The sequence below is a fragment of the Cucurbita moschata genome, unplaced genomic scaffold (genome assembly GCF_002738365.1).
Source record: "Cucurbita moschata cultivar Rifu unplaced genomic scaffold, Cmos_1.0 Cmo_Scf00022, whole genome shotgun sequence".
Taxonomy (NCBI): Eukaryota; Viridiplantae; Streptophyta; class Magnoliopsida; order Cucurbitales; family Cucurbitaceae; genus Cucurbita; species Cucurbita moschata.
Window position 1 is genome coordinate 1022313 of NW_019268538.1, and position 24372 is coordinate 1046684.

At 34.1% G+C, this 24372-nt stretch overlaps 3 protein-coding genes across 9 annotated transcripts; 1 reads left to right on the forward strand and 2 right to left on the reverse strand.

Moving 5' to 3' along the window:
- Positions 1–3030: 3030 nt before the first annotated feature.
- LOC111459518 (luc7-like protein 3) lies at positions 3031–9012 on the reverse strand. 4 transcript variants are annotated; one of them, XR_002713306.1, is made up of 9 exons: positions 8745–9012; positions 8164–8292; positions 7784–7823; positions 5577–5652; positions 5286–5486; positions 4775–4987; positions 4306–4695; positions 4153–4210; positions 3031–4023 (listed from the first exon to the last, which is right to left on the reverse strand). XR_002713306.1 is itself a non-coding variant. In XM_023102461.1 (8 exons), the coding sequence occupies exons 1-7, from the start codon at positions 8785–8787 to the stop codon at positions 4351–4353; spliced, it is 1047 nt and encodes a 348-aa protein (XP_022958229.1). In that variant the 5' UTR covers positions 8788–9012; the 3' UTR covers positions 3031–4210; positions 4306–4350. The 4 variants fall into 4 exon arrangements, 2 of the variants coding, with proteins under 2 accessions (XP_022958229.1, XP_022958228.1); XR_002713305.1 differs by having other exon boundaries at positions 4153–4695; XM_023102461.1 differs by having other exon boundaries at positions 3031–4210.
- A 743-nt stretch (positions 9013–9755) lies between these two features.
- LOC111459836 (protein phosphatase inhibitor 2-like) lies at positions 9756–14272 on the forward strand. Its single transcript, XM_023102914.1, has 5 exons — positions 9756–10004; positions 10629–10663; positions 12222–12343; positions 13164–13343; positions 13724–14272. Exons 2-5 carry the CDS (start codon positions 10641–10643, stop codon positions 14011–14013), a joined length of 615 nt encoding a protein of 204 aa, XP_022958682.1. The 5' UTR covers positions 9756–10004; positions 10629–10640; the 3' UTR covers positions 14014–14272.
- Positions 14273–14998: 726 nt separating this feature from the next.
- LOC111459566 (E3 ubiquitin-protein ligase XBAT33-like) lies at positions 14999–20495 on the reverse strand. 4 transcript variants are annotated; one of them, XR_002713312.1, is made up of 11 exons: positions 20020–20495; positions 19808–19867; positions 19413–19484; positions 18994–19178; positions 18639–18799; positions 18500–18558; positions 18360–18406; positions 18133–18276; positions 16877–16968; positions 15699–16364; positions 14999–15301 (listed from the first exon to the last, which is right to left on the reverse strand). XR_002713312.1 is itself a non-coding variant. In XM_023102544.1 (10 exons), exons 1-10 carry the CDS (start codon positions 20194–20196, stop codon positions 15823–15825), a joined length of 1539 nt encoding a protein of 512 aa, XP_022958312.1. In that variant the 5' UTR covers positions 20197–20495; the 3' UTR covers positions 15358–15822. The 4 variants fall into 4 exon arrangements, 2 of the variants coding, with proteins under 2 accessions (XP_022958312.1, XP_022958313.1); XR_002713311.1 differs by having other exon boundaries at positions 15522–16364; XM_023102544.1 differs by lacking the exon at positions 14999–15301 and having other exon boundaries at positions 15358–16364.
- Between the last annotated feature and the right edge of the window lie 3877 nt (positions 20496–24372).

A 24372-nucleotide genomic window follows, 5' to 3' on the forward strand; every position in this document is an offset into this window, starting at 1 on the left:
AGATTGAAATTAGTGTTATATGTGATGCAAGCAAAAGGGCAACAACGACGACTTACAACATATAACTATCGAGCAGGGAGAAGTTAACAACTAGTCATATCTCTTATAATACATTTTGGGGCATTTTTTGCCTTGGTGGGTGTAAATGTGATTCTGGTGAACGGTCATACACCCCCGTATTGACCTGATATGAAATGGGAAACGCCTATCTAAGATAAAGACATGAAAAAATGAGTTTGGAACGGCCATGCAACTACAACTTGTAGTAAACCGGGACCACCACAACTTTCACCTATATATTTATCCTCGTGTATATATATATATATATATATATATATATATATATATATATAATAGCAACCACAACTTTCACCTATATATATACAACAAAAGGTGAAAATTAAATAAATAAAAATTGGATTTAATTTGAGGAGGTTTGCAATCACACATTTTGAAATTGTATTTATTTTCCTTTTATTATTTATTTATTGTATTTTTGTTTATAAATGTTGGTTTCTTCCTTTCGAGAAATTTCAAGGAAGCTTCACTTTTCATATCTATGATTTATTACGTCACGATGTTTGGATTATTTCTTTTTTTCTTTTTTTTTTTTAAAAAAAAGGGGACATTTTAGGATTTGTTTAATTTCTTTTTCACTTTTTTAAATTATTGTGTGAATTCCTATTTATTAAAAGAAAATTACGAAGAATAAATAATGAATTAAAAAATTACATTTTTAAACCTATGGCCTAATTATATAATATTAATATAAAAAAAAATTAGTTAAAAATGTTAAGGACAGTGGATCGTTCATTCTAAACAAATATCTATTTGCCTCACATTACCGGTTACATATTTGCCCAAATATATTGTATTCATTTATTATTCTTTCTTTTTATTGCTATTTCCATATTATTTGTAATTCACCCTATTTCTGTTTTCGGTAAATAATTATAAATAAGAGAATTCTCACCAGCGGTGGATTCAGCAAACATTCACAAAAAGAAATTCCAAATAATGGTGATTTACACTTAATTTATTTAGTAAAACGAGGGACAAGTGTTATGCCCAAATAAACAAATGAATATATATAAAGTTTTTAGTACAAAAAGCGCGCCTAACCAATTCATAGGAATCAAAATTTGTGGATTCCACGTCATTATAATACAAACTATAGTGTTTATGGCATATTATATTAGGTTTTGTGCGTGGATTTTTTCGATATCATATGAGCTAAACGACATCGTATTGAATAAAATATTTATTTTAAAAATACTTATAACAGCATAAAACCAAGAATAAAATAATTAATTAGTTTAATTTTAAAATATTAAATAAAAATGATTTATAAACGTGACATAAATAACTATAAAGAACTCTCCAAAAACAAGCAAGCATTATAATAAAATAACAAGGAAGAGGCAAGGGAAGGGAAGGATAGAAGCATTATTTTAAGTTGTTACTTAAAAATATAAAAAGAAAATAATGACATAAACTTTAATAATTAATGAATATTTATAAAGTATCCAATTAGGCGGTAACATTATTGCATATGGGAATTGACATCAGATAAAGTTAATTGTAATGGGGAATTTATTGTGCCCACCATTAATATAAACTTGGTTGTTTGGTTTATTCTAGGACCACTTTTTTTTTTTTTTTTTCCTTTTAAATGTTCATGTTTTGTGAAAATAATTGGAAAACCCTCCTACTTTTGTGTACTTGTGATTGTCGGCGCCAGCTACCAAAGGTTTGAATTAGTCCCTCGTTTTCTACTTTCATGCACCTGTGATTGTCGGCGCCTGCTACCAAGGGTTTGAATTAGTCCCTCGTTTCGTATTTCTCCTGAAATTAAAAAAAGATGACAATCTGTCTTTCCATAGCTATTTTTGTGATAGTAACTGATTAAGAACTATCATCCATATCGTCACTATCATCAATAAGAAAACCATTAGGGTTGTTATTTGGGAACTTGTTCAAAAATACTCTAATGAAAGGGAGATAGGAGTTTGTCGCTAGGTATTTAACCAAATAGGATCGTCCATCTAATGAAAGGGAGATAAGAGTTTGTTGCTAGGTATTTAACCAAATAGGATCGTCTAGTTCCTATAGAACCTATCACTAAAATACCCCTACGAGGATAGGGCTAAGCGGAGCGGAATGAGTTTTACATGAAATCCCTTTTCCGATTAAAAATAATAAATAACTTTTTTAATGTAAAATGGACAATAACGAGGACAACCAATAATAAAGGTACCCCAAGTTTAAAAATGAAATTTAATTAAAATATCAACCCAATAACTTGTTGTAATTAGTTTTAATAAATTGATGGGGTTGGGCCTTTTTTTTTAGATTGAGCCGATCCATGAGACTCGCCTTTGATACAAGACATCCATTTTGAAAATATTATCTGAACCTTTTTCATTTTTTAAAAAATATTGGGCTTATTATCCTCTTTTTTTGGTTTAAAAATGACTTCCAAACTTCTTTTTTGGTTTAAAAATGACTTCCAAACTATATATGACCAATTTGGTTTAAAAATAACTTCCAAACTAAATATAGGACCAATTTCAAGAGTAGAGAATACATTAATAATTTACTTTAAACAGTCTTTAATCAACATTTTTAAACTAAAATGTTGAAAATAAGCTTTAAAATCTTGGTTGTTATTTACGTCACTCTTAAATTCATAAATTTGAGTTCTAATGTCATATAATATGTATATTAAAAAGTTAAAATATTTGATTTGTAGTATAAATACAACAATTAAAATAGCCAACTAAATGGTCAGTCATAAAAAAGAAAAACTCATTCGAACAAAACAGTTGAGTGAAAAATCGAACTTGACCTCTTTATCAAAGGTACAAATTAATGGTTACTCACTTGGTTGACGCCATCCGTTTTAAAAGTATCATATTCAGATTAGTGACTAATTGATACATCTTTTCTGCTTCATAAAAGGATAATATGTATATGTATGTATATATCTATGTATATATATAACTAGACAACTTGGGGAAAAGCTTAGGATGACAAAAAAAGAAACAACATTTGATCTCTCTGAACCTGTAGCCAATGTTTTCTAAAACAGTCTCAGATTCCTAATAATAAAAGGGGTATTGTTAAGTTCATCACTATCTTAGGAGTTCTGCGGAGTTGAACATTGCATTGATTTCAAATATATTCCATATCGATGCAATTTAAATGGTTCGGAAAATACCATATCTGCGCATTCAAATGGTTCAGCAAAAATCTTCAACTTTGCAAAATAAAGTCCCTGCATAGATCATTCCTTACCGTGTAGATTTGTTCCTTACCGTGTAGATTTGTTCCACTGGTAGGCTACCGAAAAATTCATCCAATACATTTCCTGCAAACTGTATGGATTATTAAAGATCATGCTATTTTACAGTTTGGCAGTAAGCCCCACAAAATTGCACATTTCATGATGCTACTACTATCTCATACTTCTTCCCTTTTCTTTCATGAAATCAGAACTGTACTCAATAAAAGTTATACCTCCTTTTAGTAGGTATCGAGCTCCATTTACGTAATCAAAACGTCCATTCTGCTAAGAAAAGAACAAGGCATGTTCTACCATGATTGCTAATATTACCCACATTTCCCTGGATACTACATTCGACACGAGATGATAGAAAGATGTGGAAACTTATTCTACGAAAAAGTTCAGAAATCTGCCTTTTACGAGATGGAGGAACTGGTTAATGCTTCTAAAGGCCAGATCTAGATACTCTTGATGTAAAAGAAAAAAGAAAAAAAAAACATGGGAAATAAGACATCTAGTAATATATATAAGATTTTGAAGACCAAAATACTTCTGGGATGCAGGTTTGATAACAAGAAATGGGCGATCACATGGTCTTAAGAAAGAGATGAGATTTATTTGTTACCTCAAAAATGAGAAAATAAACGTCAGCCCTCTCAGCAGTAGAGTGAAACATGCAAATATTTTGTTCCTGCCCTACTAAACATGTGACAAACAACAGAGTAGCGCAAGCTCACCTAAGATGAAAATATAGGAGAAGCATTGAACAGTCTTTCATAAGAATGTTTATCAAAGAAATGTGCAAGTCAAAAAAAGTCTAAATTATACCTGAAGAAGAAGAGTCATTAACAATAAAAAATACCTACCTCAACCCTTTTCTTCTCTAATAATAATGATGAAAGGGAGATGATACAGTCAACACAGCTGTGAGATAGCAAAAAAGGTTTTACCGATACGGACAAAGTTAACTTGAGGTACCAAAGCATACATTCATAAGCTTCGAACATGAAGAGATCTACCTCATTTAGTCTCAAAGCTCAGACATCTTTAAACACAGTTCATAATTATGGGCGCACTGGACTTCTAGATGATCTCCTGTGACCATGCCTTACAGGGGATCTTGACCTGCTTCGGTCACGATACCTGTCCCTGCCTCCATCTCTTCCATTCCTAGACCTCCAATCCATTCCTCTTACTTCATCTCGGCCACCTCTTCTAGACCTTTCACGATCTCGGTCTCGTTCACGATACCTATCTCGATCCCTGTCTCGCTCTCTGTCACGATATCTGTCCCTCTCACTAGAGTCACTTCTCTTCCTTCTCTCATCCTCCTCTCTCTGCTTCCTCCGTTCTTCTGCCTCTTTCTCCCTAGCTAATCTTTCTGCTTCCCTTGCTTTCTCCTTTGCTTCCTGCCAGATGAAGTCCACTTAAACATATTCCACTTAAAGAAAAAAGGTTAAACCTTCCTTTAGTTTTACAAATGTTTACCTTGTGCTCGGAGATGAAATCTCTGACCATACCATAGCCAACATGCTGCTTACCTGTGACATGAGACTGAACTCTCTCTGCAGCATCATTTGCTACAAGAAAAGAACCACATATCTCACAGAGTGCCATTTTTTTCTCCTGAGCAAGCATTAATACCTTGTCATTCTGGGTTTGTTGACTCAAGGCTGTTTTCTCGGCATTAAGCACATCCACCTGAAATGAAGACACCAAAAGTACTATAAGAATAACCTTTTTTTTTCTCTTAGTGACTGATTTTGTGGTTCACAAGATGTTTGCTTTGGACAGGAGTGGCTCACTAGATGTCTTATCACTCAATATCTGGAATCAAAACAAAATACACTAAATAATATCAAATTCAGTGTGAATTATTCACAATGTTTAATGGGAGAGATACACAAACTGCTTCTCATTTAGAGTAGTTATTTTCAAATAAAGTCTACACAATGGTTGTCTGGAATGCTTAAGGGAACCAAACTTGCATTATGAGTACCTTTCTCATCAGTGCTTCAGCTTCGTCCACTTTACCCGCTTCACCAAGGGCCTCCACCTGTTCTAGTAAATTCTTTATTTTTTCCTCCAGCACAGATAACTGCTCTGACTTCTCAGCTGACAATGGAGTTGGTGGAGCAGGTTCAACCTCTTGGGCAAGCCGCTCTCGCCCACGTCTGACACGCCGATCCAAGTCCATCACCTGTAAAAATAATTGAAGTTTCAATGGAAAAAAAAACCAGAGTACAGACATGGCATCATCATCAATCTAAAGCATATAGCAATGACTAACCAATTTCTCGCAAAACTGAGCAAGTTCGGCCTCAAATTTGGGAACATAAGCATCATGCCTGGGTGACTTTTCAAAGCTGAAGTAGTCAACAATTAAGAAAACGTTAAAAGAAGATAAAATTTTGTGTATTTCTTTTATAGCTACAGTTTACATGCATAGATACATATCTTGACATGAAATGTGTATTAACTAATCACATACGCAAAATAAGAACCTGAAGAAATTTTTTAGTCTCGAAGAACAAAACATGTAATCAAAGTAAACACATAGTGATATGAACCAAGACAACTCAATCATGCAATAACTTCGAGGAAGATGAGCTTCATTTATTCTTAGATGGTTACAAATTTGGGGTGGATGATAATCTAGAGTTATTGTAACAACCCATGCCCAAGATTCGGATCCGGATTCGAAATCAAGATTCGGCACTTGATGCCCTGACATTCCCCTGCATATCCCCTGCGACATGGTCATATTATTTACTCCTCACTTCTAAGAGTGAAATATATCTCCGCAAACCAACACAAGTTCTTCCAGCATGTTGTGTCATTACTCACATGTATCTTAAAAAAATTCTCAGAAGATCACCCAACCTAGAATTACTCCAAGTAAAGCACGCATCATTTTGGAGTTTCTATAACTGAGCCACCGAAAAGAAAGGTGTGCCTTGTTGGTATAAACAGTGACTTTCAATTCTTTTAAGTCTTTCCCAACCATCCTATCCACAAGATCGCTCTCATCCAGATGTGGTCACAATTCATTCATGTACCCCTCCTTTACTCGGGCGTCATATACCCACCAGCTTCAACCTTGGTTCGTCTCCGAACCACATCTTACTCGGAGAAGTACCGCTCTTGTTACCCATTTGTAACGACATATGTCTAGGATTCGAATCATAATTCAAAATCCAAATTCAGCACCTGATGGCCCCAACATTCTCCTGCATTCCCTGCAACATAGCCACGTTACTTACTCCTCGCTTCTAAGAGTGAAGACTGTCCCCACTGACCAACACAAATCCTTTGATCATGTTTTGTCCTCAAATATCAAGATGTCCATACTAGTTGTCAGTAACGAGACCCTGGAATATTGCTTCTTTGTTTCAAGAAGATAGCTTTTCCAATTAAAAGAAATTAGTAAAGTGGATCTCTTTTATCCACAAAATGTCGTGATACTCGAAGAACTCAGAAGGATACTTCTCAAATTCATAGATCCAAATAAAGCATCAGACAATAGAACCCACAAATTCAATTGATCCACAAACTTCGCAGAAGGAAGGAGAAGCCCCCAGGTTCAAGCTTCACAGAGAGTGGCATTAGCACTAGCAGGAGCTGTTGGTGTGGGTTTTCTCTAAATGACCTTATTCTTATTCTTCAGAAGGCATTCAAAGGCATTCTGTCCTTATCCTCCAAATGCAAAGAAGCATCATCATGTCGCAATGAACCTTATGTTCATGGCAAAAAAATGGCCATCGTGGCATGGATCTCGATATAAAAGTGCACACCATAGTTGGGGCTGGCAATACAGGAAGCAACTCGCCTCTCTCCATAGCATGCACTTTAATAACACTCCATACTATCAAAATAGATGAAGAATCACACAAACGACCACTTGCATGTCATAAGACAGGTTTGAACAGAAATGAGAAAGCATACAGATTTAAGACTCATTTCTATTACCGTGCTATTTCTTTGCAAGAAGCTTCAATAAAATGCAATATTTTCCCTACCTTAAAATTCATCAATCAGCACTCACCCAGATAAAAAAATATCTAACAGATAATTCCTCAGCTCGAAAATAAAGCATATATCTTAGAACCATCTTTAAGTCGCACAAGAGAGAAAGATAATTACATTTGTACGAGATGCGAACATGCAGTAAATAGCATGGTATATAGCAAAGAATTGATACCATTGTAATATGAAATGGAAAGTTGGCATGTATAAAAACAATAGCCAACCACCACTCATGAAAATAAATCCAGTCAACCATCATTATCTTAAAATTTCCAGAACATTGCTAGAGCAGTTGCCAGAGAGTTGTCCAGTCAAAGAGAGTTGTCCAAATATAAATAGCGAAAGCATAAGCTTTGTTTTATAACCACGTGCAATGACTACTACTAAGTCAAATCAAATACATGAAGATAAAATTCGTGGAATAAAGCTAGCTGGTTATACAAGTACTCAAAGGGGGTACTTGGTTGTCACCTTTCTTTCAATTTCTGGTCATGTATCCTAGGGCAAGGTCCTGAAACAAAAATAAAAAACAAGAATTCAATCTTACCAAAAAAGAAAAAAAAAAAAAAAAAAAAAACTTCCTAAATATTAAAGTAGACCAATAGTCTGCAAAAAAAGGCATAAACAAACATATATTTGTTATTTAAGTATAACTCTAAACAAAAGTCAGAATCTAATCCCATAAGATTAAACATCGAGAAACCATCCAACAGCACACAAGAACAATACTCAGAATTTGCATTTTACCATTATCCTCAACTGCAACTGACTCCTTGTTGATGGTGAAATTTATTCTAAGAAATTTCTCAGAGACCAGAGTTATGACTAATTCAAAAAAGAAAACAACGCACCAAGGTCGCTCCGGGTATTTACAAAAAGATCATGCGGGCAAAAGCGAACCATATAGAACCCGCAGACCTCCTTATCATCCCACATGACTTCCTTGTATCCTCTCCTTTCTTCCTCAGTTAAATTCCGCGCTACAAAAACCAAAACATAGACACTCTGTTAGAAGCAAAACAACTTCCACTATGTAATTTGAAAGAAGACATAAGGCACATGAAAATACAAGCACGCACAAACTGTGATCAAATGGCAACAGAATATATACGGAAAAAAAAAATTCAAATAGGTAAAACACTGTTGGCAATCAGAAATATGGTATACATATTGCAGAATAATCCGTGTTAATTTGCACGCTAGTGCGTAATAATCCCCACATTCCTTTCCAAATTCCTCTAAACTAACAGAGTCACTTCTATTCCTCTCACACTAAATAGTCCACGAGATTCAGGATCAATAACATGCAAAATGGAATCCCATAGCTAGACTGATTGGATACAGTACACAAGATATATCAGTTTGTAACATATCGAATCAAATTGGAAACGGAAATTTCAAAGAAAAGGACCAATTTAATCAGAATACAAACCTGAACCCATGAGTTCGTCCAGAAGAGCTCTCTGCGCGTCCATACTGAATAAATCCTTTCCAGATGAACGGAAGACGGGGATACCAGAACTTGAGGAAGAACCCTAATTCAGCAACCTGAACTTCAGTGTTCACAAGATTAAAGAGAGCTTTTGAGACTCTACGGAACGTTTTTGGAGAGAAATTGTGTGGTGCTAGTGCTAGGGTTTGCACCGCAACACGAAGAAAAAACTCATACAGAGACGCGAAAGAATTATGAAATTCACAATTCGTACGTTTTATAACCAACACAACAGTATCATATAAATACATTTGGTTTAAAAAAATAAAATTTTAAAAATTAATTTATAAACCTTTCAAAATTATTTTTATGGGATAAAACTCCAAAATAATAATAATAATAATAGTAAAAATAAAACTCGGTGGAAATAGACCTCGATGGTTTATAGTACAACTAGTCTTCCGTACGATCCTTTAGAGAAAATACCTTTAGATTATTATGCTCGTATGTAACTCCACGAGGCTTCACCACACGAGATCCCTGTAACTTTGCTTGTCACCCTTCAGTGGTATAGCAGTGTTGATAGCAAAGCCGGCTTCGTCTTTTTGCCCAGTAAGCCCTTGAGATCCCGCTCGCTCCAGTCTTGAGTAGCATTGACATTTACGAACAAGTTATGTGGAATACGATGTCCAATTTTGATTGGTCTATCAGACCTCCATAAATTAAAATATATTTAATAATAAAATAAGGTTAGTTTATCAATATTAAAATTTAAAATAAAAAGAAATAAATATTACTAATAATACTAATTTAAGGGAATTATTTAGGTTTAGATCCAATTTATTTGTTGAAGAAATGCAAATAAATTCAAGAAATTATTTATTTATATATTTATTCCATTTGGGTAATTTTTTATTCCATTTAAAATGGCGGCCCATGGGCTTTTTCCCGAGAAGGCCCAAACGAAGGTGCCCTCGGTCCACGGTTCCTCTCTGCGTCTCAGTTCATTCGTATTCCCGCTTTCCTTTTACATATATCTCGCGCTCTCTTTCTCTCTCCGTATCGGCCGATCTCATCTCTTATATTTCCGTTTCTCTTCGCCGTCGCGGCTTTTCTCGGTTTCCGATCGCTGTTGCATGAGAGCAGTCGGCAGATATTGGATCTCAAATCCTCCGCCTACTCTGTTCCTTCTCAAGCTTCTTTCTGATATTCTCCTGTTTCTTCTGGCAAACGGAACGGTTTTGAGGACGTTGACGAACGGTAAAACTCTCGAGCCTTTTTCACTCTTTCATTACTTTATTTTCAGGTTATAGAAGGTTGTCTGTTTGGTTGGGAGAACTGTGAAAAACGCTGAAAGTTGCTGAGAGTCAAAACAGATGGAGTTTCTTTTAGGGATTATAGGCGGTTCTTTATTTGCAGTTGGATTTTTGTATTCGATAATGTTTGGATAAAAATATACAAAGATGCAAATGAAGAAGTTTTTTTTTTTTTTGTAATAAATTGATTCGGTCCCATCGGTAGAATTAGAAATGGATATACGATTGAGTCTGTGTGGGGAAGATATAGTAGTATGATCGAACATTAGTTTAAAGAATCTGCGAGTGAACAAACGGGTGTTATGTGAAATTATTTGTGTATAGGCTGATGCTGAAGCTCATACGACAAGCATCCATTTATTGGAAAATTTTGATATATTTGATATTTTAATAAGCTGGCAACGCTGGATTCAATGGTTGAATTTATGACATGAGACATTAGGAGTCTATGTTTAGCAAATATGAGATAGTGGGACTAAAGAAATTTAAGCATTGTTCTGTTCTTGCTTGAGGTTCTACGAAATGGGTTTGTCACTAATTACTTTGGGTTTTTTTTTTTCATGGACAGGTTGAGGTGAAGATGAGTAGTAAGGAATCAAAGAGGTATGAGTCATTTTATGCCTTTTTATTGTATCTGGATCCTTGATTGCCCGTCAAAATAGAAAGTTGGATCTCTTGTTCCTTCCTCACTTCCTCTCTTGACTTCTCATGTTTGCTATCACCCAAAGGGCTGCTTGCTTAAATTGTTATTATTTTTTCTGTTGGCTCAGGCTTCAAGACATCTGTAAATGGGCTTACATGGTATTGATATTAAAAAAAAAAAAAAAAAATTATGCATCGTATTTTTTTTTTTCAAAAAAAATATAATTTCATTTGAAAAAATAAAGAGCCAGATCGAGTGGTGTCCCCATAGCAGCACTCCAATCCCTTGGCTTTTCCGAAGGAAGAAAAATGCTAATGGAAAGCTGAAAAAACCATTTACCTCTAAATGATAAAGGGCCAGCTTTTAGCTCCAAATTATACAAGGTTCTATGTTTAGAGGGGTAGAGAGGCACCTTTGTGATCAGTGGTCCCTTGTTAGGTTCTCTTTCGGACATTAGTGACGAGGTTGTTTTGTAGTAATTCTTTAGGTCTACCTTTGTGATATATGGTCCCTTGTTAGGTTCTATGTTTATTTTTGGACATTAGTGACGAGGATGTTTTGTAATAATTCTTTAGGTCTTGTTTACTTGATCAGAGTCGAGTCCCCTTGTTTTAGTGGGGCTCCTTTTTGTGGGCTTGATTTTTTTGGATGCATGTCTATTCTTTTATTTTTATTCAATGATAGTTCACTTCTTTTTCTTCTAAAAAATAAAGTACAACGCAAGCAAAAACCTTTTGAAGGAAGGGCTCTATAATCGTGTCCTTTCCTTATTATTAGAGAAAGGGGTCCTTGTCATAAAAAACTAAGAAGGTTGGGAATTGTGCCCCTCAGAAACAAGGGCGATTGCTGGCATTAAAGCCCTTTATTACTCGTAAGATAGGGTGGAGGGTTTTGCTCCTTGTCTAAGCATTTTCACACTAAGCTCTTTGATTTTGGGTTTTGTGGGTATGGTAGGATGATTAAGTTATCGATCTTCAGTTGTAGTGATGTTTACTACAATTTTTTGAATATTTTCTTCTTTTGTTGGTCTGACATTGGAAATAGTTTGACTAATATGGTATTGTGCCTTCTATTTTAGTGAGGAAAGTCAAGTGTGCAATTGTTTATGTGCTTTTGAAATTTGATCAAAATAAAGTATTGTCGAATTTAATCTTGAAATGTGTTCAAAACTCCTCTTTTCATGTTTTTATGGGTGGTGCTAGTGTTTGGAATGACCATTTATTCTTTCATTCTTAATCTTCATTTTCAATTTCTCATGTATTCATTGAGTGTCGGGATGAGATAAATAGTTATTACAACTTCAAATAATATTTAAGAGTGGCTTCTCTTCAGCAGAATTTCATCCCACGTATTTATTCTTTTCATGAAAATGATGAGCGTTGTTTTCTTATTAGAGAGAAGCAATACTTTGCATCATATGGAATATTCTTGTTAATATTTTGTGGTCTTACTACGTCATCAATTTAGTTTACCCTTGTCTACTCTACAACTTTGAGTTTTATCTTTCTATTCTTGTAGTGGCCGTGGGCGCCGTGTGAAATGGGATGAAGATAATATTGGTCATATTGAAGCAAATAAACCTGTGCGGCAGAAAATTACTGAACCCAAAACGCCTTATCATCCCATGATTGATGATGACGGTGTGTATTTCTTCTATCAGAGGCATTACAGTAACTCAGAGAATTTATTATTAAAAATTCCAAAATGGAAGATACTATTGTTTAGATTAATTGCTTTGAATTTTAATAACTTTTTTATAATTATTGAACTTGGGTCAGTTTATCTTTTTCTAAGGAAAAAAATTAGATGTATTCTAGAATTACTTTTTCGTTTTTGTTTTAAGATAAAGCTTAATTTTTTTTTTAAGTAAAAAAAAAAAAATCAGATAATTTTTTTTTTATTTGACAAAATTTTACAAAAGAAGTCTTAGATAAAACTATTTTATGGGTAAGACCATTTGATTTTGACTTAGTTTCTTCTCACTGAAGTATAAGAACTTTAAGAAAGAACGAAAGAAATTTTGTTGAACCCAGCGTCTCCTACTTCCTATGAGCAATGGTGATAACTCATAGAAGCTTAATAATGAGATGCGGCAGAAGAAGCTTTTGAGCATCAATAATGTAGAAAATTATATCGTTTTTTTTATTAGATTGCTGGGAATTTTTAAGGTAAGGTTCATTTTCTCACTTTTAATTTCTTCCCTTCTCAATTTATTTTATGATTAATTTCATGTGAAGTATTTGCTTGCGAAATTTATGTGCAAACATGATTAAAATCTAAAATTTTTCCAATATTAAATCTGTTTTCTTCAGTTTTCATGGAGTATATAAAGCATTGATATGCCTTGACCATCTCGCTGGGAATGCAAATTGATATGTTTAGGTGTAAAACTTTTCTCAGTTCAACAGTTTACGAAAATATTGCATCACAAGTTTTTAATTGTTATTTTGTTGGTTGCAGAGTCTCTTTCTCCTGTGAGGGACAGATTTGACTTGTGTGTTGGCGATGCAATGCATGCAGAAGCCATTCGAACTGCGTTGAATGATGTAGCTTCTTCATCAAGTGGTAAAAGCAGCCAGCGATCTAGTGGTTGGACGTCTTCTGAGGATGAAGCAGATGCCATGGACCAAGATGATGAAGGTTCCAATGCCCCTTTTTCTCATTTCTTCTATATCCATTGCCTAACATAACATGTTTTCTTGGATCTCAAAGTAGTTTTATAAACGATCTATTCTTAGGATCAAACAAGCAATAGTAATCATTGCTTGTTTGATAAGTTTTCCTAAAACCTTTACGATGTTTACCAGATATGCTGTGTTGTTTTACTATGATACCTTTTGAAAATTGGTTTTCACCATCATTTTCAAAGAAAAAAAAAAAAAAACCCCACAAACGTGGCGGCTACTACCCCCACCATTAAATGTTCTTTATACTATTTCTTGTTTGATATTTTCATTTTAAGTTCTGTGAATATTGATGCTCGACCCTTTTCTGCGTTTGGCGCTCGGGATTGGAAACAGATAAGGGCAATTTGAGCTTTAAGGAACACAGAAGAGCTCACTACGATGAATTTAGGAAAGTTAGAGAACTCCTAAGGAATGGTTCGCTTTTAGTGGAAGAAGACGACGATGAAAACATCGAGATGGATGTGACAAGAAGATGTTATTCATCTTCATCATCAAGTACAGGTGTGAAGCACATAGGTATTGAGAAAAAGGATAAAGATAATTTCTCTCAACAATCACCTTCACCAGCCAATGGAGTTGGAGGTCGATCCAAGCAAAGGCAAACATATCCAACTGACTGTTAGAAACATCTGATAAGAAATTGTTTGGGTGCAAAATTTCCAATGACTACTTTTTTTTCCTTTTCCTTTCCATTTTTGTCTATGTAGGATTCTGTATTGTAAATAACTTCATTTCTTTGTCCATCTCAAATGTGGCAAGAGTATGATAACATCTGGCTTCTTTTCCTTTTGTTCCGTTCCATTTCTGCTTGGCAATAATTTTGAACTTGAAGCCAAAAGTTTTCATGAGCAAAGCTTGCATACTTTGTGTGTTTTTGATGCAGTCGAGCTCGTTTTAATTTTCATGGTTCTCTGTATGGGGTGATTTCATCTTTGGTTTATTTATATTGAACATGATACTTTGGTGTTTGGAAACTTAGAAACTATATTGTTCTATTTCCATTTTATAGAAGAAAATTTTAGGTCTCAATAGGTTCGTTTATGTTTTTGAGAACACCAGATGTTATTGAAACAATGATAATATTCAGGAGCAAGTAAACGATGTTTACTGTTATCACTTTTATGTATCATATGGTGCCAAATAATAAGTTAGTTAAGTCACTATGTCGGACATTTAGGGGTTGCTTGGAGCTATGAGTTGGGTTTTTTTTAACCCACCACTTGTTTGGTTTGGTACTTCCTTTGCCCCCACTTGCATTTTTCTCTCCCCTTCTCGTCTCTTTTCACATTTTCATTTCTCAAGAACTCTATCTCATTACCCTCTTTAGCGAGGGGTCGGAGATCGAACTATGGGTCATCTAGACCTGAATCTATCTCATTACCCTCTTTACTGAAAAGGGGTTGGAGATTAAACTATGGGTCATTTAGGCTTGAGTCTATCTCATTACCCTCTTTATTGAAAAGGGGTCGGAGATCGAACTATGGGTCATTTAGGCTCGAGTATTTACAACAACTATCGTGATTGATGGAATAACATTTACTAGTTTAAGGACTTAAAAAGGGACATCAAGGTTCAAGTGCATGGAAAGCAGCAGATAAAGAAGAAGTGTTTGATGCATGAATTAGGATAAGATCCCAAAGTCAAATTAAAATTATTGATCATGAGCAATACTAACATTTTGTTTGAACATGTAAGGTCATCCAAATGCGAAACAAGCCCTCCTCATGATGACAATTTGACTAGTATTTGACAAGGGATCATGCGAGGGGGATGGGGCCCCTACAGAGATGACATCTAACACTTTGGAACAGGTGGAGGATGATGATGATGTCTGATTGGATTCACAAGAGTACTGTGTTGGAAGAAGATGACGTTTGGAGGATGAAATGTAAAAAATCCCAACCAGCAGGCCTAAAGTAACAAAAGAGAAAAAAACGTCATCACAAGCAGAAATGGCAGACAATCAAGAGTCCCAAACACATGATGAACTACTAAATAAGCATTACCATAAACAGAATGTGTAATTTAATATTGTGGGGACTCTGATTAGGAAGCTATTTAATAATATGATACTATTCTATTCAACTATAATAATTATAATGAAACTTAAAGAACTAAGGTCCCAACATACCAAATTTTACAACCTTATATCCCTCTCTACCTATTTGTACAGGCAGAGCAACAATGACTTGAAACCATAACGTGCTCAAAACTGCTGCTGCGCCAAAACAAATTATTCACACCAACCCGGCCTCCTAAAGCCATCACGAAAATTGGGAATGCAAACACAACGAAGAGAAAATCGAACCTGTCAAGCCAAACATTGTATCCACAACATATCCACTGCAACTTTCAGAATGTATTGCTGTTACTATAAATTCTCTCAAGTCTTGTCGTCGAGATGACTGACTCGAAACCGACCGGGGCATGTCTCAAGCATTTATCTCTGAATTGCATTGATTCTCCCTGCTACCGCTTCTTCTGCCCCAAAACATGCTTGAACAGCTGGTTCTTTCTTGTCTTGGATCTCCCAATTTGTCCTGGTCTGTTGGGGTTGTTTGCAAGTGACGGGGCGATTCATCTTCTGTTCCAACGTCTCGGGGCTCGAAGGTTGGGCATGGACCGTCATTGCATGTACACAGAGGAATGGCCGCAGAAGGGAATGGGCTACAAGTTACTGGGCAAAATACATCTGAAGAAACCGATGCTACACGATTCTTTCGGATCTCTGGCGTACAAGTAGAAGCCTGATCTTCAGCATCACAGGTGTGAAGAATGCATGGATTGCATATGCTAAGAGACAGATGAAGCTGTTTTTCCTTTGCTGTGGCACGAGACAACTTTACGAAAGATATAATTGCATGTCTGCAAAGGGGGCATGGAATCGAGCCTGATGAACCGATCGTTTGTGATTGGATATTGCTAGTCGAACAAAGATAGAGTGCACATCTTACACAAAGCTCATGTCCACATCCTACAGAAGCAACCAAGTTCATAAATTACTGGCAAACTCAGCTATAGATATTCATGTTCAGAAATAAAAAGCCAAGTTGAAAGAAATTTCTAAGAAAATAGTAACGATAGTGATACTCGTGAAGACACGAGTACCAAAATGGAACTGGAACTAAACTAAGATTAACCTCTTTAAGTTTCTTTGGGATGTGAGCCCGAGTACAAGTCGGAAGCACAAGTTCAAGCCAAAATACCAATCGAAAAACAACGAGAAGCTCAAATAGATTTAGCATTAACAGGTTATGAAAATTGGAGAATGGCATCATTAATTTTTCAAATAGGCCAAGACTACCCCAAGATCTCGAAAATTGGTTAATAACAAGCAAGGTTCTGCTCATTCTGGCTATAGCAATCAAAACATGCCCGATCGGAGAACCCAAAAATAATCAGCATGATCATCATCTCGATAAGCCAACCAAAATATGACACGAGTAAAATAAGATTCAGATGTAAGCGTATGAAAAAGGAACTTACCTTCTGCTGCCACAGAACATACTCTCTCTAAACAGACAGCACAAGTATCCCCGTCGTCGGAGGTCGCTCCCATAGACTTAAAACCGCAATCCCTGCAGAGTATCCCACGTTATTATCCACGTTTTCAATGCGTTAAAGAGTAGCCAAGTTTTATATGTGGAATGCAACTTTCACCAAAATGTAGCTACCAATATCATGACACTAAGTGATCTAGGTGTTAAAACACAGCATAGCCACTTCTTCGTGAAACTCGTGTAAATAAATACTGATCTAAAAAACAGAAAAATTTACGAACATACACGGCCCCATCCCAATCAGGTTTCGTTTCCCATTAGAATATACGAAAAAGTATCTGCAATGGGAGGAGGCAAGGATTCAGCTGGTTCATTAATTTAACTTGCAAACAGTCCACCATGGAGTAGATAAAAGGGGGAGTAGATAAAAGGTTGTTAGGTCTTGTTATAGAGAGAGAATTTAAACCCGAAACTCTCTACCATCATCTTCTTCGTTTTTCTTCGCGTCAGCCATCAACACCATCAGCATCTTCATTTGCAGGCAGCAACTCCAATCATCTCCTTTGGCTCCTCCGACAAAGGAGCCAGCGGCAGGGAGTTCACTCAACAGCAGCGATTGAAATGGAGAAATCTAACAGAGAGGCGTCAGCCATCAACACCATCAGCACCTTCATTCGCGGGCAGCAACTCCAATCTTCTCCTTTGGCTCCTTCTCCGACAAAGGAGCGCAGCGGCAGGGAGTTCACTCAACACCAGCGATTGAAATGGAGAAATCTAACAGAGAGGATTTTCCATCCGGCTAAAGCTTTCCCTTTTCTACGTGTGATCAACGTCTAGTCCAATAAAATTGTAGTAGGTCAGTGGGTGTGGGGTTTTCCCTCCGACGGTGGATTCATGGAGATTTTGGGTGGTTCGGGTGTGACCTATAAGCTTTCAATTTCGTGTCAGGTTGTATGTAGGTGGTGAAGTCCAAAGTTGCAAAGTTAAAAGTTGGAACTCGGGGCTGTGTTTTGACGAGGAACCCTTGATTAATTGATAGAATGTAAATTATGACCCTTGAAAATTTTTGGTGTGTAGTTTTGGACCGACTATTCTAGTTTTTAGGATTGGCGTTGGGAACAAAGTCGTAAAAAAAAAAAAAAAAAATGCAATGATATCAATACGATGCAGAAATTCATTCCATTGCGATAAAAAATGCGAACCAACACTAGCAACTCGAAAATATAGCAAACAACCAAATACCTGGCAATGTTTAATGCACTCAGTAGAGGCAAGGACAGGTAGTTGGAAGTGGGAAATCCCGGTATTATAGAGACCGAATTGGGAGCTACCAGAGGTTCGAGCCAGTGGCGTCCCCACATTCTGGCAACATCTAAAGGAAGCCACCTGAAATGGTAGTCACATTCCAAATTAGGCAAGTCACAACGAAAGATAGAAAACCAAACGCAAACACTGTGAGACATATATACCCGTTGCAATTCAAAGTCGTCCGAGAAGCACCTCTTGCAAGGAGAATCTACAGAATTTAAAACGTAAAGAAATGTGAACAAGATATTCAAATTTCGCATTAAACCCAAAATTTTACTATTAAAATCAAAAGATGTCTTACCTGACAGCACTTCAAGTTACCCCCACAAGCTGCATAATGCAATGGAGTGCTTCCAGCTCCTAAAAGGATATAATCATTCGTTGTTAATGGAAGATCTCGAGCACCATTACGATTTAGAAGCACATTTTGAGGGAGTTACCTATCAAATCCATCGAGGTCCCGTAGTGAAATGTTACTGCAGAAACATTAGCATGAAGATCGAGAAGAAGATGAACACAATCATAATATCCATTTAGTGCTGCCATGTGAAGAGCAGTAATGCCACCATCAGCGGCCTTATTTACAAACTTCGACAAAGCACTGCACTGGAAACACAAAAATAAATCACAAGAATAATAAAAAGGTCAAGAAAAGTTCACAATACGCTACGGTAAACGACCAATATATCAAAACTTGTCGTTCAGTCCTAAAGACCGAATAATATAATCGTATCAACCTTTTCCTATAACAATCAAACCAGCCAGCAACTATACAAAATGAAACGAGTCAAGTACCCTTGTTCACATCTGCTTTTCACATTCGCACCATCACTTTTGCTAGGATCTGTCTGGCTATCGATGGCCTCATAGGGAACGCTCGGAACAAAGTCAGCCACGATAAGTCTTAGACATCTCACATGCCCATTTACAGCAGCAAAATGGAGAGCAGACCGACCGCTAAGATAATCTGCTCTCATTACCTGATTACAGGAAACAAGCTATTATCACCACAACTCAAACAAAAACCAAATCGCCACGACAAAACACTTCACACGATCAAGAAAAAGAAATAACTGAAAATCTCATGGCCTTGTCGCTGTAACATGCAATAATAAAATAAATTTCAAATTTCATCTAAAGCAGCTTTGAAAAGGCCAGCCATGAGAGTCACCAAACAACATATAAATGACATGAACAAAGCTTTAACAACTTACATTGCATCTGAAGATTAGAAGAGTTTGCACAACTTCCCAGTGTCCATATCTACAAGCTTGCATCACTGCTGTCTTCATATACATGAACAAAACAATACAAAACAAGTGAAAGGCACGTTCGTTTCAGGGTAATTACATTAAGAAAAACATAACATGTTGCTGCACTTAGAAGATTGCAAAACAAAAAATATTGCACATCATAATAGAGTAATCTTAGCAATCCCCACGTTGCTAATAATCCCATTACACACCACCAAGAACAAAAACAGGGGATACCCAAAATTCATTAGTAAATTTGGGACAACAAGTGAGAAACCTAAGATCCCCTGTTTCTGATGATCATTCATGCAATCCAAACAAAACCTAGAAGAGAAAAACACATAAGAATCACATACCTGCCCACAGTAATTCCTGGAATTCACATCAGCTCCATTTTCAAGCAACAAGGACACAATCTAAGACAAGAACAAGCACCCAAGAACAAAAAATCAGAAGGATGAAACTCCAAATCAATGAAAAAAAAAAAACATTCAAACGCATAAATTATAGAAGCGAAATAGGAAAAAAAAACAAAAAACAAAAAACAAAAAACAAAAAACAAACAAACCTCGTTGTGGCCCTTAGCAGCCGCAAAATGGAGAGGGGAATTAAGGCCACCAAAAGTAGAGTATTTCGCAAGACATGGATTGCAATCTAAAAGCATTTTAGCCTCCACCAAATCCCCATCTCTTGCCGCCGACACCAATCTCTCCCCAGAAGCCGAACACCCAAAAGAATTACCCATTCACACCACGGAATGGGTGCAAATTCGACGAAGAAACAAGACGAAGATCCTTCTGCAATTTGTTATGTCTATTTAATCACACCCTTTTCTCCAGCACCACATTAAAGGACCAAAATCAAACCAGAAACTCAAACAACAATCACAAGAACAACAACAACAACAGCAACAACAAAATTTGCAGAACCCGAATTATTTCCCGTACTCAAAGAAGAATCAAAGAGAGAGAAAGCGAGAGAGAGAGGGGCAGACGATCAAAAACAAAATCAAAACCAAAACATTGTCATGCCCATTTTTTCTTCTTTTTTCCTCACCTCTTTTTTTCGTTCTTTGCGGTGAGATGCCCCTTTCTCTTTTCCCCCTCTCTAACTTATATAGGGACAATTTTTTATTTTTTATTTTAAATTTAATTCTAATTTAAATAATATATTTAAATTTTTAAACCGCTCTCATGGTTTTAACTAAATATTTATTTAATATTTGATTTTATTTTTTATTTTATTGACGTGTGTAAGGTGGGAAATTATTATTATTATTATTATTATTATTTATGCTTGACTTTCACTCTATATTTAATTTTCAACCAATTTACAAGATTTTAATATATATATTTTTAAATTAGTTTTACTTATTTTATTTTATAAAAAAAAATAAAGTCAATTTTCAATTTTTTTTCCTAAAAAATTATGGATTTTTAATTGAAGTCTAATAATAATAATAATAAAATTTAAAAATTATTCTTGTGGAACCTTCTTTAGCAATTATTTAAAGAATTAAGATTTTAAACTCATAATTCTTTTTTACTTTATTTTTGCCTTTTCTAAAAGTACTTTTTAAAAAGTTAAAATAGATTTTCATAACAAAAATAACACTGGAAAACAAACAGTTTTTTAAAAAAAGAAAGCTAAAAATATATAATTATTTTAAGCGTAAATTCCTCTAAATAAGATAAAATAGTTAAATAATTTTAGAAAATATGAAACTAATGGATCCTAATTTTTTTAATTAAAAATTTAATTTTTGAGTTTTATAAAATAAAATTTAATTTTGAAACTTAAAAAAAGGAAAATTGTTTTGAAAATCAGAAAAGCTAAAAGTTATTTCTTTTTTACTCAATACATCGCATGATGTTTTGTCAATTTTAATTTTATAATTTAATTTCTTTCTTTTTTTAATAAGCTAAAATGTAGGGTTTTTTAATTTGGGTCAAGATCTTGAAAATAGGGTTACAATTTAATGAATGCTTCGTTCTCCTCTCCACGGATGTGAAATCCCACATCCATTGTAAAGGAGCTCGGGTTGTTTAAAAGAACAACACAATATCGGGTTAGGTAAGTTGGGTTGTGAACTCCCTCAGTTGTTCGGGCCACCAAACTAATTTCGGGTTGTTTAAAAAAAAAAAATTCAAACCCAACAACCACGGTACATTAAACACATCAAAATTGTTCCAGCAAACTTAATTTTAAAATTTCTATAATTAAATAATTATCAGTTCTACAGTATATTACGAAGACTACTCGTGGTTTCAATTCATTTAACATTTCTCATTTCCTCGAGCATCACATATTATAATCATGCTCTTAAACTTTTAATTTTGAGCATTATCTTCTCCTAAATTTACAAATTATTACATAAAAATCCCGAGCTTGGTGTAAAATTAAATTACAACAATACCATTAATTTAAGAATTAAATTAGGAAAATGTGTCAACAACCATTAAATACTATATTTATTTTTTTGAAGGTTAAATAAATAAATAAAAAAATTCAATCCTCATCTCGTTAAAATACTTAAATTTAGTCTCTATAATAAAATTTAAAATTAATCATCCCAATTAATTTATTGAACTAAATAAAATATTAAATATTATTAAAGAAAAATACACGGTAAATATATATATATATATATATATATATATATATATATAAATTGTTGGTAGGTTAATAGAGGCAAATTTTAAAAATTCATTAAAATTACGTAATTTGAATTTAGACAATTTAAAATTATTTATTTACCTCACTTGAAATTTAAAAATTTTGATTTATTAGATTTTTAAAAATTTTTAAAGACATATAAATACAAAATTGAAAAAATTAATTTCATAACTGAGATCTTATTCTTAATTTTTTTTGGTTTTTTAGGTAAATTATAGTAAAATTAATAGATGGAATATTTTTAGAAAGTGACAAAAAAAAAAGAAAAGGAAAAGCAACATCCAATGAGAAGAAAACACGTGGAAGAAAGAATCAAACGGTGGGAAGTTAGGGTTCGGTGTGTGGGAAGATCGGACGGTGGAGAATTAAAGGAGAAGCTGATGAAAAGGTGTGAGCGTTTTTGGTGGCCCCGACAGCCTCCACTTTTTTTTTTTTTTTTTTTAAATTTCAAACCTTATTTTGTCTCTTTTTAATTTTTAAACATTTTATATAAAAATAAAAAATAAATAAAAAAAATCCATTTTCACTTCTAAATTTGATAATATATATATTAATTTGGGTTTACCTGGATTAAAATTTAATATTCTCGAACTCAAACTTCAGACCCATTAAAAACTTTATCTTAAATTTAAGAACGTGTTATAAAATTTACCTTAAACTTAAACCAATGTTACGACTCGGCCTGTTTTTGCGTTCCACATAAAAAAAATTATATACTCTCAAGTTTATTTATTTATATTTTTTAAATATTAATAATCGAAGGAAAAAAAAAAAGATAATAATAAATCAATAAATAATTGTGAATAAAAACATTACTTTCAAACTTTCAACGTTCAACGTTCATAAAAAAGGAACCTGAAAAATACCATTTCAAAAATCAAAGTACAGTAGGAATTGGAAATATCTCTAAATTTTACACTAGGGACTAAATTGTCATAAAAATTTATAAATTAAAAAGCGTTACATTTTCATTGATATTAAACATCCTTACTTAAAAATATCTTCTCTATAAATGTCAACCGACGGATAAATATCTTTCAATGATGGATGTTCGTCAGTAATAGACATGTGGGGAAAAACAAACAATTTCAAAGCCTTCTTTGGATTTTTGTTGCTATATTTACAATTCATTGAAACTCCTTACCATATATGTCACCATGGCGTTATAAATATAAGTAAATAAGCTTACTACATAACAAACAATGTGTTTTTTTTCCGTTCCATAATAAATGTAATGAGAATAATCAAACATCTATTTTCGATGAAAAAAAACAGCTAAATGCTTTATTTCGGGCTTTTATTTTAACCCTTTTTGGAATTTAGAAAAGTGTAAAGGAATTCTCTAGAGAGAGAAAGGGAGGAGAGAGAGAGAGAGAGATTGGTTCATAACTTTAATTTGAATGCATTTGAGAAGAGAATTGGACTTTGGGTTAGATATTAAATGCACATATAAATACATAAATATAAAGTTCTATACTTTGGGTTAATATTAATATTATTTAATGAGAAAATTAGATATTTAAAAAATAAGAAAAGAATAATAAAGTTTGACCAATAAAGTAAAATAAGTAAAATAATATTATTAGTAAGAGGATTGCATTATTGTTATTTATTAAAAGAATCTTTGACTAATATAATAAAGTTGCAATAAGATAAGGTATAGGGAAGCAATATTTATGATTCATGCTATATTATTATTATTTGTTTTCATTAATTTTGGTTTGGTATTAACAATCTCACATGTGGGTTTGGCTCCAACTTCAAAATATTGCGATGAAATTTGATAATGATTCAAATATTTTAAGGTAGACCAAAACCAACCACTTTAATTTTAAATTCCGTAATCTATCCTATTAGTTAGTCACACGTAGAAATGAGTTGTTAGCCACTTCTTTGTCACTAAAAGAAGTATGGTGTTCGTGGGTTATGTCACAACGCTTTTTAGACCCTACCCAAATAAGCTTTATTAAATAATGCATTCGACTCAATCAATTCAGGTTATTTGGATCGTTTATTGAATTTTTGTTTTCAATAAAATATAAAATATTAGTTCGTAAGCCTTCATTATTTATTCTTAAATATTTAAAAAATTACGTTAAGAATGATCGGAGAATAAATAACAAAAGATAAATGTAATATTGAAATTAAATAAAAACGTGTATATAAAATTGTATTGTAAGAAAAAAAAAGGTATGCTTTAAAATTAATAATAGGTTAATTCTATTGAATCCACCAACTAACTCAA